Source organism: Microtus oregoni, unplaced genomic scaffold (assembly GCF_018167655.1).
Source record: "Microtus oregoni isolate MIOR12 unplaced genomic scaffold, Mior012 000016F_ref0000370, whole genome shotgun sequence".
NCBI lineage: Eukaryota > Metazoa > Chordata > Mammalia > Rodentia > Cricetidae > Microtus > Microtus oregoni.
The window spans coordinates 21849668-21863727 of record NW_024543075.1 but is presented as its reverse complement, the minus strand read 5'-3'; the positions used below and the strand labels follow the sequence as shown (position 1 = coordinate 21863727).

The 14060-nt window shown below is 44.9% G+C and overlaps 1 protein-coding gene and 1 pseudogene across 1 annotated transcript; both read right to left on the bottom strand.

The window, feature by feature from the left end:
• Nucleotides 1-437: 437 nt before the first annotated feature.
• Nucleotides 438-5761, bottom strand: LOC121457674 (annotated as a pseudogene).
• A 5940-nt stretch (nt 5762-11701) lies between these two features.
• On the bottom strand, nt 11702-12064 carry LOC121457338 (ATP synthase subunit g, mitochondrial-like). The gene has a single exon (XM_041665988.1). The coding sequence runs from the start codon at nt 12062-12064 to the stop codon at nt 11753-11755; it is 312 nt and encodes a 103-aa protein (XP_041521922.1). The 3' UTR covers nt 11702-11752.
• Between the last annotated feature and the right edge of the window lie 1996 nt (nt 12065-14060).

Below are 14060 nucleotides of genomic sequence, written 5' to 3'. Positions count from 1 at the left end.
AGGTTTGTACTGATGGCAGCAACTGACAGGGTCCTGGTCAGGATCCACAGGAACCAATGAGGATGAAGTCTTCGGGTGTGCTCCACCCAAAATGACTCTGGTGTAAGAGTGCCCTTGCTCGCAGTTCTCATTCCCCACGGCCGGCGTCTCCTCCTAGGAACTTGCTAATGGGAGTCCAATGGCTTTTATACCTTCTACCATAGAGAAGAGATGGTAGGCTGGAAACAATTCCGCAGAGAGAGACCATGAGACATCCATTTTTATGGAGGGGGAATGCCCAGGGTAACTAGTCACAATATGACAAGGGGCCAGCAATACCTTTCTGGATATCAAGGCCAATGAAGAGGACCCCACAAGTCCTGTTCTTCTCAAAGGACAATATGTACAGGGAGGAAGAGGGGAGAGTCTGGCCAGGTGTAGTGTACCCCCACTTTATCTCATTCAATCAGAAGATCAAACTGTCCAGCAGCTTCGAACTCAGCATTCACAGCCCCAGCCCACTCATCCCGCTCCGAATGCAGGACCTATGGCACCTTCTTTGGTTTCTCTTTCACACTTGAGGAGAGATATCAGGGAGTGTATCTGGAACCCAGGACTTCACAGGTACTTTGGGGACTACAATTAACTTTGAACACACAACAGGTGAGACTCCAGGAAAGTCTTCTCAGGTCCCTCAAAGCCAAAGAAGGATCGGGAGCCAGGAGTGGAGGTTGAGGCAGAACTGAGGCTCTCTGGCGGACTGTATGATCGTCTGACTTTCTGGGACATTTCCAAGTCTCTGGGGTCCAGCTCTCTCTTCCTGGAGTTAGACTCAGCATTCTGAGTGTACAGCCCTGGAGTGCTGGTGGGGGTACCAGGGACACTACAAGTTTTGAAGGGATCCTTAGAGGGACCTTGAGAGGAGGGCTGTTTTCTTTTCCCAGGATGAAAGAGATCCTAGACTCCTTCGAAGTGTGTGGACCACTGAGACCTCTCCTGCATGAGCCACGATCTTCCAGACAATGGCCTTTCTGACTGGAGCCGCATGAGGTGTCTTCGGCCAAATTTCAGAAAAGATGTTGGAAGATCTGAGCCAGATTTCCGCTGGGACCTCTTTGAAGACTTAGTAAACGGAGTTCTGGGGCCAGATCACTGAGCGGCCCCTCCGGACCGCGTTCGCCGCTCTGACACGCCTATGATCAGGCTCAGTCTCCACCACGGTTGCCCTATTTATCTATTTCTTAAGACGTTTTATGTGTATGGGTGTTTGCCTGCCTGCATGCATATCACATGTATGCAATGCCTGAGGATGCCAGAAGAGGGCGACATGTCCTCTGGAATAGGAGTTACAGATGGTTGTGAGCAGGAACTAAATATGAGTCCTCTGCTAGGGCAGCCAGTGTTCCTAAGGCTGAGCCATCCCTCCAGCGAGTGTTCCTACAGCTGAGCCATCCCTCCAGCGAGTGTTCCTACAGCTGAGCCGTCCCTCCAGCCAGTGTTATAAAACATTTTAACGATCGTTTTGGTTATTCTTAGTCCCTCCTATTTCAATAAAATTTTAGGTTCATTTTGTCTATTTCTGAAAAAACAATAACTGAGATTTTACTTTTGATACCACTGTAAATTGAGTGACTTTTAAAGTTTCATTTTACTTTTAGCTTTTAAAAATTTCGTGGTGCTGGAGAGGTGGCTCAGTGGTTAAGAGCACTGGCTGTCCTTTCAGAGGATCTGGGCTCAATTCCCAGCACCCACATGGCAGTTCACAGTTCTCTGTAGCTCCAGTTCCAAAGGATCTGACACATTCACACAATGCACATAAAATAAACTCAAATAAATTATGTAAAAATAATTCGTGTGTGTGTGTGTGTGTGTGTTCACGTGTGTGCATACACGTGCCCTGAGCTCACATGGTGAATCAAAGGAAAATTTTCAGAAGTCAGTTCTCTCTTTCTATCATGTGGGTTCCAGAGATCCAGCTCAGATAGTCACCCTTGGCAACAGATCCCTCTTCTGACTGGCCATCTGTCTGTCAATGTCCCTGAACACGACAGGATTTTTCATTGTAAAAGCTTCCCTAAGCTTAAAGTGCCATCTCTGCAGTTTGGGGGACCTAGGTTCAACTCCAGCACACACATGGTGGCCCACTCCCCTCCCTAACTCCAGTCCCAAGAGATATGAACAAATGGGGCACAGATATACATGCAGACAAAATGCTCATGCACATCAAAATAAAATTAAAATTTTAGGAAAATAACACTTTCTACTCTTCATTTATTAAGTATTTGCATTATGGGATGATATTAGAATCAATCAAAGGCTTTTCCTGCAGGTTTTGACATGGTCATGAGGGTTTTATTCTTATTTTGTTAACAGAGTATTGTATTCATTTGCTCTCTTATATTAATCTAACTACATTTCTGGATAAATCCCACTTGTGTATAGTTTTCTCCATGTTACTGAATTCAGTTTGCTGGTATTTTCCTGTCTATAGAGGTCCTGGTTTCTGGTTTTCTGTACTGCTGTTATCTGGTTTTGGTATCAGGATCATGCTGTTCTCAGAAAATGAACCTGAAAGTGTAGGATGATTCTTTTTGAGTTAACGTTTATGAAAATAATGTAATTCCTGTCAGAGTTCTCCTTTGGCCTATGGAAATTAGCTGTGCTGTTGTCATTTGCTTTAGATGCCCTACTGCACCTGTTGTGGTCCCCCTTTTGTTCTTGACCATGCGGTCTCTCTGTGAACTCTCTGGCCTCTTATTTTCCATGTCTCTGCACTTGCACTGTGCTATATTGATTCTTTTATCCTCCAAAATTAGTTTTATTGAAAGTGTTATCGTTAGTTTCCACAGCCTTTACTTTTCTATGAACTTTAGAATTGATGTCTCAATATTTTGACTGCAATTTATATAACACAGGATTTCTCATATTAGTCATTTTTAGATTGCCTGTCACAGTGGTTTTTCTGAACATTCACACGGGAGGATGGAGAGATGGCTCAGTGGTTGGAAGAGTTTGCTGCTCTTTCAGAGGACCTGAGTTCAGTTCCCGACAGCCATGTCTGCCAACTCCCGACCATCTGTAAACCAGTTCCAGGACTCCCTCTTCTGGCCTCTGAGGGAATTGCACACACATATGGGAACATACACACAAATAAAAGTAAATATTGAAAAAACATTCACACTGACATACATGCATAGACTACACTGAATTTCAGACCTTTCTTGTTCCCAGCAAAACTCTCTTCCCATTAAAGAATTCTGTCACCCCCACAACCTCCAAACTCCTGGAAATCACCCATTTAGCTACCTCATTTAAGTAGGAGCTTTTTGTCTCCTTGTAACTGACTTACTTCACTTTATAATAATGTCTTCAAGTTTACCACATATGCATGCTGTCAGGATTACCTTCCTTTTGAAGGTTAAATGATAGTCATTGTGTAGTTATACCACATTAGCTTACCAATCCATCTCTTGATGAATGCTTGGTTTATTTCCACTTTTATAAATGTACACAATTTTTCAATTGAAAAGAAGAAAAAAGGCTAAGCATGAAAGATGTCCTTAACTCCAGCACTAGGGATGCAAAGGTGGGCATGTCTCTGTGACTCTGAGGTTAGCCTAGTCTACGTAGTAAGTCTACACCAACTAGAGTCATCAAAGAGGAAGGAGCCTCAGCTGAGGAAATGCCTCCACAAGATCCAGCTGTAAGGCATTTTCTCAGTTAGTGATCAACTGAGGGGAGGGCTCAGGCCATTGTATGGGGTGCCATCCCTGGGCTGGTGGTCCTGGGCTCTATAAGAAAGCAGGCTGAGCAGGCCAGGGGAAGCAGGCCAGTAAGCAGCTCCTCTCTATGGCCTCTGAATCAGCTCCTGCCTCCAGAATCCTGCCCTGTTTGAGTTCCTGTCCTGATTTCTTCTGTGATGAACAACAATGCAAAGTGTAAGCCAAACAAATCCTTTCCTCCCCAACTTGTCTTTTGGTCATGGTGTTTCATCACAACAATAGAAACCCTAACTAAGACAAATTTGTACCAGTGGGGTATTGCTGCGACAGACCTGACCCTGTTTTGGAGAGGACTGTGGAAGGACTTTGGAACTTGGAGCTAGAAAAACCATCGAGTGTTGAGACCTCAGTGGGATGTTTTGTGGAAACATGGAAGATAAGAATATTGAGAGAAGTGCAGAGGATGGGAGCCCTGGCTTATAAAGTTTCAGATGGAAGTTTAAAGACTCTATCAGGAACATTTATCATTTTGATCTAAGATCCTGAGGTTCTGGTTAGCTGGGGCAGAAGAAATAGCTGTGATTAGCAAGACACCAGAATTACTAAAGCACAAATTTGCTTCGTTGGGATACTTGATGCTGGTTGGCTGGAGCTAAGAAACAAAGCAGTGATTAAGAAGAGGCAGCATTACTGAGGGGAAATCGGGAAAGTGTTTCCTGAGAGCACAGAGAAGCTGTGCTCCAGAGGCGGCCAAGGTTGTACCTCGTGCTGGACACCCGGCTTGGTGATAATGTGTAAGTGTCATCAAGATGGCACTGGTTTCGAAGACGTGAAGAGGTCGTGGGAAGCCGCTGAGGCTTGGCACTGTGAGGAGAGCCTATGAGAGGTTACCGGTGAAAGTGCAGCTCCATTGTAGAGAAAGACCCCAGTGTTTTGGAGATGCCAGCACCATAGAATGACCAGCAAGAACAGCAGCAGCAGTGGAGGGGAGCCAGTCAGAGCCTAGAAGACAACCTGTGTGTACTGCAGAGGGAGGAGCCAGAGAAGTGACCCAAACCCTTTGCAGGAATCCGGAAGCTCGTGAGTGGATCCCAGATATTGGACGGTTGGAATTTTCTTTTGCTTTGATTTGATTGTAACTGTGCCCTGATTTTTCCCTCTTGAAGTAAAAAAGTATTTTATTGGCGCCAACGTTTAAGAGACTGAATTTTAAAAGACTTTGGATTTTAAAGGAGACTGGCTAATTTAAAGGGACTGAAAATTTAATGTCTTTGAATCTGTAAAGGCTGTGGAACTTTTAAAGTTATTTAAGATCTTGAGGATGAATAAGAAAGGAAGGGTTGTGGCTTCATAGTGATGTGTTTGTTTGTCAAGCTGACAGGGGTCAGTTTTACTGGCTGGTTGTGTGTGTCAACTTGACACCAACTAGAGTCATCAGAGAGGAAGGAGCCTCATTGTGGGTGGCACCATCCCTGGACTGGTGGTCCTGCCTTCTATAAGAAAGCAGCCTGAGCAAGCCATGGGAAGCAAGCCAGTAAGCAGTTCCTTTCTGTGGCCTCTGCATCAGGCTCCTGCCCTCCAGGATCCTGCCCTGCTTGAGTTCCTGTCCAGATTTCCTTCCGTGAGGAACAGCAGTACCTAATAAACCCTTTCCTCCCCAACTTGGTTTTTGGTCAAGGTGTTTCCTCACAGCAATAGAAACCCTAAGACACAGACCCTGTCTCAAAAAACAAAACAAAAAGAAACAGGAAGAGTAGCAGAAGGAGGCCACCACCCTCAGCCTGGATTTTTAACTAGTATTGCATTGAGCCAATTGGTTGATTAGGCGGGAATGAGCATCTAATACACTAAAGCTTTCCATTTATGCTAATCCTCCTGGACCTCAGCAGTGTTTGCTAGGTTCCCGCAAAAAAGGAGCTGACCGTTTTGGTCGTTTTATCCTCAAGTTTTCCAAGTTCCTTAGTTACTAAGGTGCTGTGAAGAGACACCATGTCCAAGGCAGCTTGTAAACCATTTGACTGGGGGTTTGCTTACAGTTTTAGAGGTGAGCGCATGGCCATTCTGGCAGGGAATGTGGCAGCAGGCAGATAGGCATCGTGCTGGAGCAGTAGCTGAGAGATCATAACTAATCTGCAGGCGGGAGGCAGAGGGAGAGTGAAGCTTTTGGCCTTTGCCACTGCGTACGGTTTAGCTGTAGACTGTGCTGGGATATTCGGTCACACAGTGAAACCCGAGACTGTGTTACTAAAATCAGCCTTGGATCAGGGGGCGGAGCCAGCAGCTAGCTGACAGGAATTAGCCACGGAGAGTACAGAGGAGCCAGGAAGAAGGACAGAGAGATGCACAGGAAGGTATAGGGAGGGACTTGGAGTTTCTTGGTCTTTTTGGTTTGGGATGTCTGGAGAGATATTCTCTTGCTTGGTCTCCAGACAAAAAGGAAGGTCAGCTGGTTGCTTCTCAGCCTCTCCGAGCCAGCAGGTTTTCACCCCAACATCTGACTCCTGAGTCTTTATTGGTAAATAGAATGATAGAGACTTAGTTAAAAACTACATTTGATGAGTAGAGCTGGTGCCAGCAGGATTGGAAATTCCACCACGCCTCAGCCTGAGTCACAGGGTGCTGACTTTGGGACAGTGGGGCCCAGGCAGTAGTTAAAATATCAGTAGAACCTTTTAATAAACACCCCCTCTCATGTGAGGACACCTCCTTGTTGCTCTTCCAGGGGATGAGCGCTCAGTTCCCAGCACCACATGGCGGCTCCTAACGGTAGTAGTCTCTCATCAGACCGCCATATGACGTGACACTGAGACTCAACCATGAAAGCTCGGCCTTAGCTTAGGCTTGTCCCACTAGCTCTTATAATTTAAATTAAGCCACTTATTTTCATGTACGTTCTGTGTCATAGCTCGTCACCTCATCTCTCCATACGGCTCATGCTGCTTCCTCCATGTCTGACTGGTGACTCTGCCTTCTTCTGTCTCCAGACGTCCTGCCTGTCTCTCCCGCCAAGCTATTGCCCATCCGGCTTTTTGTTACACCAATCACAACCATACATGTTTACACAGTGTACGAAATCCCACAACACACGACCATCTGTAACTCCAGTTCCAGGGGAGCTGATGCTTCCTTTGGCCCCTTTGGTCACCAACACATGCCTGCAGTCACACCTGTGGGTGGAAACACATACACACTTAAAAAAAAATCTTAAACAAAGAAGTGAACGTTGGCTTTGTCAGATCGTCTCTATACTGTGCACCAAGCTCTCCACGGGGTTTTGTCTTGGCTGCATACTGGATGAATTACACTGTTTGAATGCCAAGTCAGCCCTATTTGCTGGCACAAATCCCACATGGCCATTTTGTGTAGTCTGTCCATGTATTGCTAGATTCAATTTGCTAAAATTTTATTAAGTTTTTTCCCCACTGAGTTCAACAGGGATTTTGATCTGTGTTTTGTCTCTGCTGGATTTCCAACAGTGATGGTGTCTTCACACAGGGACCCAGGGAGTTCTTTCTCTAGCTCTCTGGGAGAGCCCATTTAGAAGTAGAAATAGTTCTTCCTTAGAAATCCCCTGGAATTCCTCAGTGAGGTTGTCTAGCGCTTAGGTTTTCCTGGCTGAAAAGATTTGAACCACAGTTTGAACTTCTTTAATACATACAAATTATGCTGGCTGCCTTTATATCTATTTGCTTATTGTGGGTGTAGCTGTAAGTGTATGTACCGTGGCACACATGTGGAGATCAGAGGGTAACTGTGGAAGTCACTTCTCTCATTCTATCAGGTAGAGTCCCCAGAACTGAACTCAGAACCTTAGGCTTGGCCACAAGCACCTTGACCTGCTTAGCTATCTTGCTGGCCCTCAGGGCTACCTATCCTTAAGGGAGAGTTATTGTTTGTTTCTTTAGGAGCTTGCATGCTTCATCTAAGTTATCAAATTTGTTAGCCTAAAATCACCCATTATACTGTGTTCTCTGATTATCACTACCTTAGTCTGGAGTAATGTCATCTGTCATTCCTAATGTTGGTCAGTCGCCTCCCCAACCTGGTTAAAGGCTTACAATATTTAATGATTTGACTATACCAGTTTGTGTTTACATTAATATTTCTGTATTAGCGTTCAGATTTCTAGTCTACTGATCTCCAAAGGAAAGCCTCTTCTTCTCGTTCCCCCTGCTCTTCATCCTGCCCACCCCATACCCTGGCCCTACACAAACCCTAAGCCACGGTTTGCCTGCTCCGACAATGTCACATAAAGACAGTTACACAACATGTATTTTTGCTGACCTAGGACAGTTTTCAAGGTTCATCTGTGCTGACGTAGGCGTCATTATTTAATTGCTTTCTACAATTTCACATCCTGTTGATCCAGTCATCAGATGATGGACATTTGGGGTATTATGTCTTCTCCTCTGGGAATAAAGCTGCTGTGAGCACTCCTGTATAAACATGTTTCCATTTCATCTTGATAAATACTTGCGTACAGAACGAACTGGGTCAGTTAGAGGTGTGTGTTTCACTTCCTCTAATCCTTACAACCAAAACTCGGTATTGCTTGGGTCTTGCTTGTTCTTTTGCTTTGTTTTGAGACAGGACCTATTGCCCTGGCTGGCCTAGAACTCACTATGTAGTCTAGGCCAGCCTTGAATCACAGAGATTTGCCCGCTTCACCTCCCAAGTGCTCCCAGCCCCACCTTGCCTTTTTTTATTATGACCATCTCATGAAAATGACCTCTGTCTCTCCCATGTCAGGAGCCAATTTCCTCCTAAAATTATTACAGGAACCATCGCCCTGGGGAGTCTGCAGAGAACCCCACACCCCCAATTGTATTAAGAACTGTTCTATTGACAGAGCCTACCCCACACCCAATTATCTGTTAATAGAGAGCTATCTGTTAGCGGAACCCGCCCCACGTTCCAAATTATCTAGAGAACTAGGTGTGTCAACTTGTGACTTCCTGGCCTATGTGACCTGACCGAACGTAACCTCCTGGCCTATGTGACCAACGTGAACCATGCGGCAAGAGTCCAGGCCCTTGTGCCCCCCCCAAACTCCTTATCCTATATAAGCTGTAACCCTGTCTCTAATAAACGGAGGCTCTGACAAACCTAGCATGGCCTTCTTCCTCTCTTTCCCCCCATATCTTCTGGATAGCGCCTCTCCGGGACCCTGGAATTACTAAACTGCCAGGCGGGTTACAACCCCTAGACTGAGTAACCCACCAAGGCGGTCTACACTCCCACATGAGGCCCTTCCCCCACCCCTCGGAGACAAGGTCTAATAACTGTGGATACCCTGGAATTCTCTTACGAATTCCAGGCTGGCCTTGCCCCAAGCTCCCATTTCTCTGCCTTCCCTTCCCAAATGCTGGGGTTCCAGGCCTGCCTCATCATACCCAGCCGCTTTGGGTGCTGTTGATGATAATTTTTGTTTTGCTTCCTGTGCTTGCTATTTGTTGAGCTGTTTAAGCCTGTGTATCTCTGGTTTTCATCGGAAATTTGGAAGGCTATTAGGTATAATTTATTACTGTATTTTCTCCATCCTCCTCCTTCTTGAAACATCTCCAGTTACACCTGGACTCGGCTGCTGAGTTTTTGCCCAGCTCAAAATGCTTTTTTGCTTCTTAGCCTTTCTTTCTCTGTGTGTCCTTGTCAGGTGGTTCCCTTTGCTCATTTTTTACAGTTCTTTCTGTTCTTGCTTCTACTTCTTTGTTGCTGTGGGGTTCTTTTTTCTTATTTTGTTTGTTTGTTTTTTGAGACAGGGTTTCACTTTAGAATCTAGGCTGGCCCAGAATTCCCTAGGTGGCCCAGGCTGGCAACCTGGGAAGTGTGGCACTCTGCCACCTGCCCTGGCAGCACCCCCAGACCTCGTTTTCAGCCTCCTTGCCTGTATTTGAGGTTATATGGTAGACATTTTTCATTTTGCTTTGATGAAACCTTTTGTTTTCTTGTTATTGTGAGGCAAAGTCTTTCCTGCATCTGGGGTGGCCTCAAACTCACTCGGGATCATCAAAAGATAACTTTAAACTTCTGATCCCCCTGCCTCCAATCCCAGACCAAGGTTATAGGCATGTGCCACTACCACTGGTTAGTTTATGCAATGCTGAAGATGGAACCCAGGACTTTGTATATTCTAGGTAAGCAATGTACCAGCAGAGTCCTGGCTCTAGCTAGTCCCTATAATTTTTTCCCTTCTTCTTTTTTTTTTTCAGTGTGTATGAGTATTCTGCCTGCATATATGCATGTGTACTATGTGTATGCCTGGTGCCCTTGGAGTTCAGACAAGGGCAGTAGATATCCTGGAACTAGAGTTATGGATGGTTGTGAGCCACCATGTGGGTGCTGGGAATCAAACCCAAGGCCTCTGCAAGAGCAGCCAGTGCTTTTTTTAAAATTGAAAATAGATTTTTTAAATACAATATATTCAAATTATGGTTCTGCTGTCCCAACTCCTCCCAGATCCTTCACCTCCCACCCACCCAAATCCATACTCTGTGTTGCTCTCCCTCATTAGAAAACAGACATCAAAAAAATTAATGAAATAATTGTCAAGTTGGGAGCGTAGGCCCCAGTCCCTCGCATCTATCCCAGCCCCCAGGCCTGGCCTGGACTCCAAATCCCAGCAGGCCATATCCTGACCCCTCCCAGGGTATTTAAGTGATCTCCCGAAAGAAGAACACACCACGTGGTCTCCCTTTCTTCCTCCCAAGGACAGTGTATTCCTGACTTCCCGGTTACCCCTCAGGGCCACCCGAGAATGCAGAACTCCCATTAAACCTGGATATTTCTTAAATTGGCTTGTTTTGATTTGGCTTGATTGGGAATTTTGCATAGGCAGGGAGCTTGTGCTAGAAAATATTTCTAACAATAATATAAATAAAAACAAACAAACAAGTCAGGTGGTGGTGGCACAGGCCTGTAATCTTAGAACTTGGGAGGCAGAGGCAGGTGAATCTCTGTGAGTTAGAGGCCAGCCTGGTCTACAGAGCAACAGCTAGGGGCTATATAGAAAAACCCTGTCTCAAAAAACAACAAAACAAACAGGGGAAGCCGGGCGGTGGTGGCGCACGCCTTTAATCCCAGCACTCGGGAGGCAGAGGTAGGCGGATCTCTGTGAGTTCGAGGACAGCCTGGTCTCAAGAGCTAGTTCCAGGACAGGAACCAAAAGCTACGGAGAAACCCTGCCTCGAAAAAATCCAAAAAAACCCCCCAAAAAACAAAAAAACAAACAAACAGGGGAAAAAGGAGCTACAGAAAAAGTATAAGAAACACATACAGAAGCAGAGACAAACACATTTACACACACAGAAACCCATAAAACAAAATTAGAAACCATAACATATAAACAAAAGACCTGTTAGGTTAAAAAAAAAAAAGTTCAGACAAAGCTTTATGAAACAAACAAACCAAAACCTCCAAAAGTACCACAGAGTTTGGTTTGCATTAGATTATCTACAGCTGAGCAGGGGGCCTGCCCTGCAGGGTAGTTTGTCACCTAGCTGTGAGACTTTGTTAAAGAAAACTAGTATTTGCTTTGTAAGCAGTTATCTGTTGGAGATAGCTTCTTGGTAGAAGCTCGGATCTGGGCTTAGGTCCACTCTCTCGATGCTGCAAACCCATCTGGCTTAGATCTGGGCAGGCCCTGTGCATGGTGCCACAGTATCTGTGAGTTCATATGTGTGTCTAGAAGACCTTCTTTCCTTGGTGTGTTCCATCCTCACTGGCTCTTACACTTTTTCTGCAGAGTTCCCTGACTCTCAAGGGGAAGGATTTGATGGAGGCGTCCTATTTAGGACCAAGCATCCTAGAGCGGCTCCTTCTTTGCACGGTCAGCACTCTCTTGTTGCGTTGTGGGCCATCTACTGCAAAAGAAAGTGTCTCTGATGATAGCTGAGCAAGCCGCTGATCTCTGTGGATAGCAGAATGTCATCAGCCATCATTTCTTTTTTTTTTTTTTATTTGACAGTTGGTATTTTATTCAGATAGCAGTCTCATTACATGTGGTCCAAGAATATTGAAAGAACTCAAATAAAATCAGATGTGAAGGTCAGTCTTCACACATCATAGCCAACGATGCCATGTTTGCCTATGATCTCTCCGACATAAAACCACATCCACACCTCAGTGGCCACCAAACCATTCAACACAGCTTCCTTAACTGTAAGATGTTTGAAGCTACCAGTTTTAGCACTTTGAATTATTTTTTTCGCACTCTGAATAGCTGCAAGGAGTTCAGCAGGGGTTGGGGGAACCAGCTCAACCTTGGTGTATTGCCAAAATGTGGCCAATAGAGGCTTCGAGTAATTCACAGCAGCGGATACTAGCCCAGGGGCTTTCTCCGCAAAGTTACGGACAAACTTGGCCATGGTCTAGGGTGGAAGATCCGTCTCCTCGAACCGCCGGCTGAATGTCACCCTCGGAAGCCGTCAGCCATCATTTCATTGCTACATTCCTTTAACGATAATATTTGGATTTCCCCTAGATCCATGGCCTATTTAGTCTCAGGTTCTCGGCCTCCTGAGCAGTCTTGGGCATGGGTTCCATATCATGGAGTGGGCCTTAAATCCAGCCAGAGAGTGGTTGGTTACTCCTACAACTCTTCGTGCCACTATTGCACCTTGGGGGTCATCATTGCTGATCACAGATATGTCTTTAGCTGAGATGGGGTTTGCCTTTCTCCTCTGGTCACGTGCAGAGTTCCTTCCTGTACCACAGACATTAGTCAGTAGGGGTGAAGGCTAATTTCTCCATGTTCCATGAGTTATATGTTGCCATTGTCTTCAGCAACAGGCCCTCACCATCAGACTGTGGAGAGAAATCACTAGCCTTAGCAGTAGCCTGGGTTGTTTGGGGGTTTCCACGGGGGGGGGGGGATGACTTTTGGCCAAGAGTGTGATTAGATGTAACCCATCCCTGGTAGGTTTATTTGATGGCAAGAGATGTCTGGTTGCAGCTCTGTCTCCCTTGTTATTTGGTGATTCCGTTTAGATGTCTTCCATCTATGTATATATTTTCAGAATCTTCTACGGTATTAGGTTTCTACATGACCCCTTCAAATGGCCCTTAATCTTAGCTGTGTCTCCCCATATTCCCTCCCTCTCTTCACCCAACCCCTCCCATTTGATCCTCCCATTCCAGTCCCCCACATAACCATCCAGAACCATCTATTCTATTTCCCATTCCTAGGATGCATCCCTTCCCCCTAGTCCCTTATTCAACACATAATCTCTGTGACTGTATAGATTGTAGCCTGCTTATCAAAGACTTAAAAGCTAATGTCTGCATGTAAGCAGATACCGTATTTTAGTTTGGGATCTGGGTTACCTCACTCAGAATGATTTTTTTCAAGCTTCACCTAATTCCTTGAGAATTTCATAATATTACATTGTATAAATGTACCACATTCTCGTTATCCACTTATCCATTGATGGATATCTAGGTTGTTTTCAATTTATTAATTATGAACAGGGCTGCAATGAGCATGGTTGAGCAAGTGTCTCTGTAGTAGGATGTAGAGTTCTTTGTGTGTATGCTCAAGGGTGGTATAGCTGGCTCTTGAGGTAGAGCCATTCCCAGATTCCTAAGGAACTTCCACAGTAATTTATATAGTGGCTGGACAAGTTTGTACTCCCACCAGCAAAGGTTTAGTATCCCTTTACCCCTCCCCCATCCTTGCAAGTATGAACTGTCTGTCATCTGTTTTGTTGATCTTGGTCATTCTGACTGAGGTAGCATGAAATTCTCAAAGTAGCTTTGGTTTGCACTGATTTCACTGGTGACTAAGGATGTTGAACATTTCTTAAAGTGTTTTTCGGCCATGTGTATATCATTTTTTTGAGAATTCCCTGTTTAGCTCTGTATCCCAGTTTTTTTTTTTAATTTGGATTGTTTTCTTGATGTCCTGGGATCTTTTATTTTTAGTTCTTTATATATTTTAGATATTAACCATCTGTCCAGTATGTAATTGGTAAGGATCTTTTCCCATTCTGTACGCTGCCACTTTGCGTGAATGATAGTGTACTTTGCCATACAGAAACTTTTCAGTTTCATGAGGTCCCATTTATTATTGTTATTGTTATTATTATTACATAGTGCCAGTGCTATACAGTGTTCTACACTGAAAGTGTTTTTCTGTGCCAGTGAGTTCAAGGTTATTTCCCTGCTTTCTCTTCATATTCCGTGTATCTGGTCTTATGCTGAGTTCCTGATCCATTTGGAATTAAGTTTTGCACAGGGTGAGAAGGATGGATCTATTTGCATTCTTCTACATGCCGCCATCCGGTTTGACCAGCATCATTTGTTGAAGACGCATCTTTTTTTTTTTTTCCAGTGTTATTTCTGGCTTCTTTATCAAAAATCATG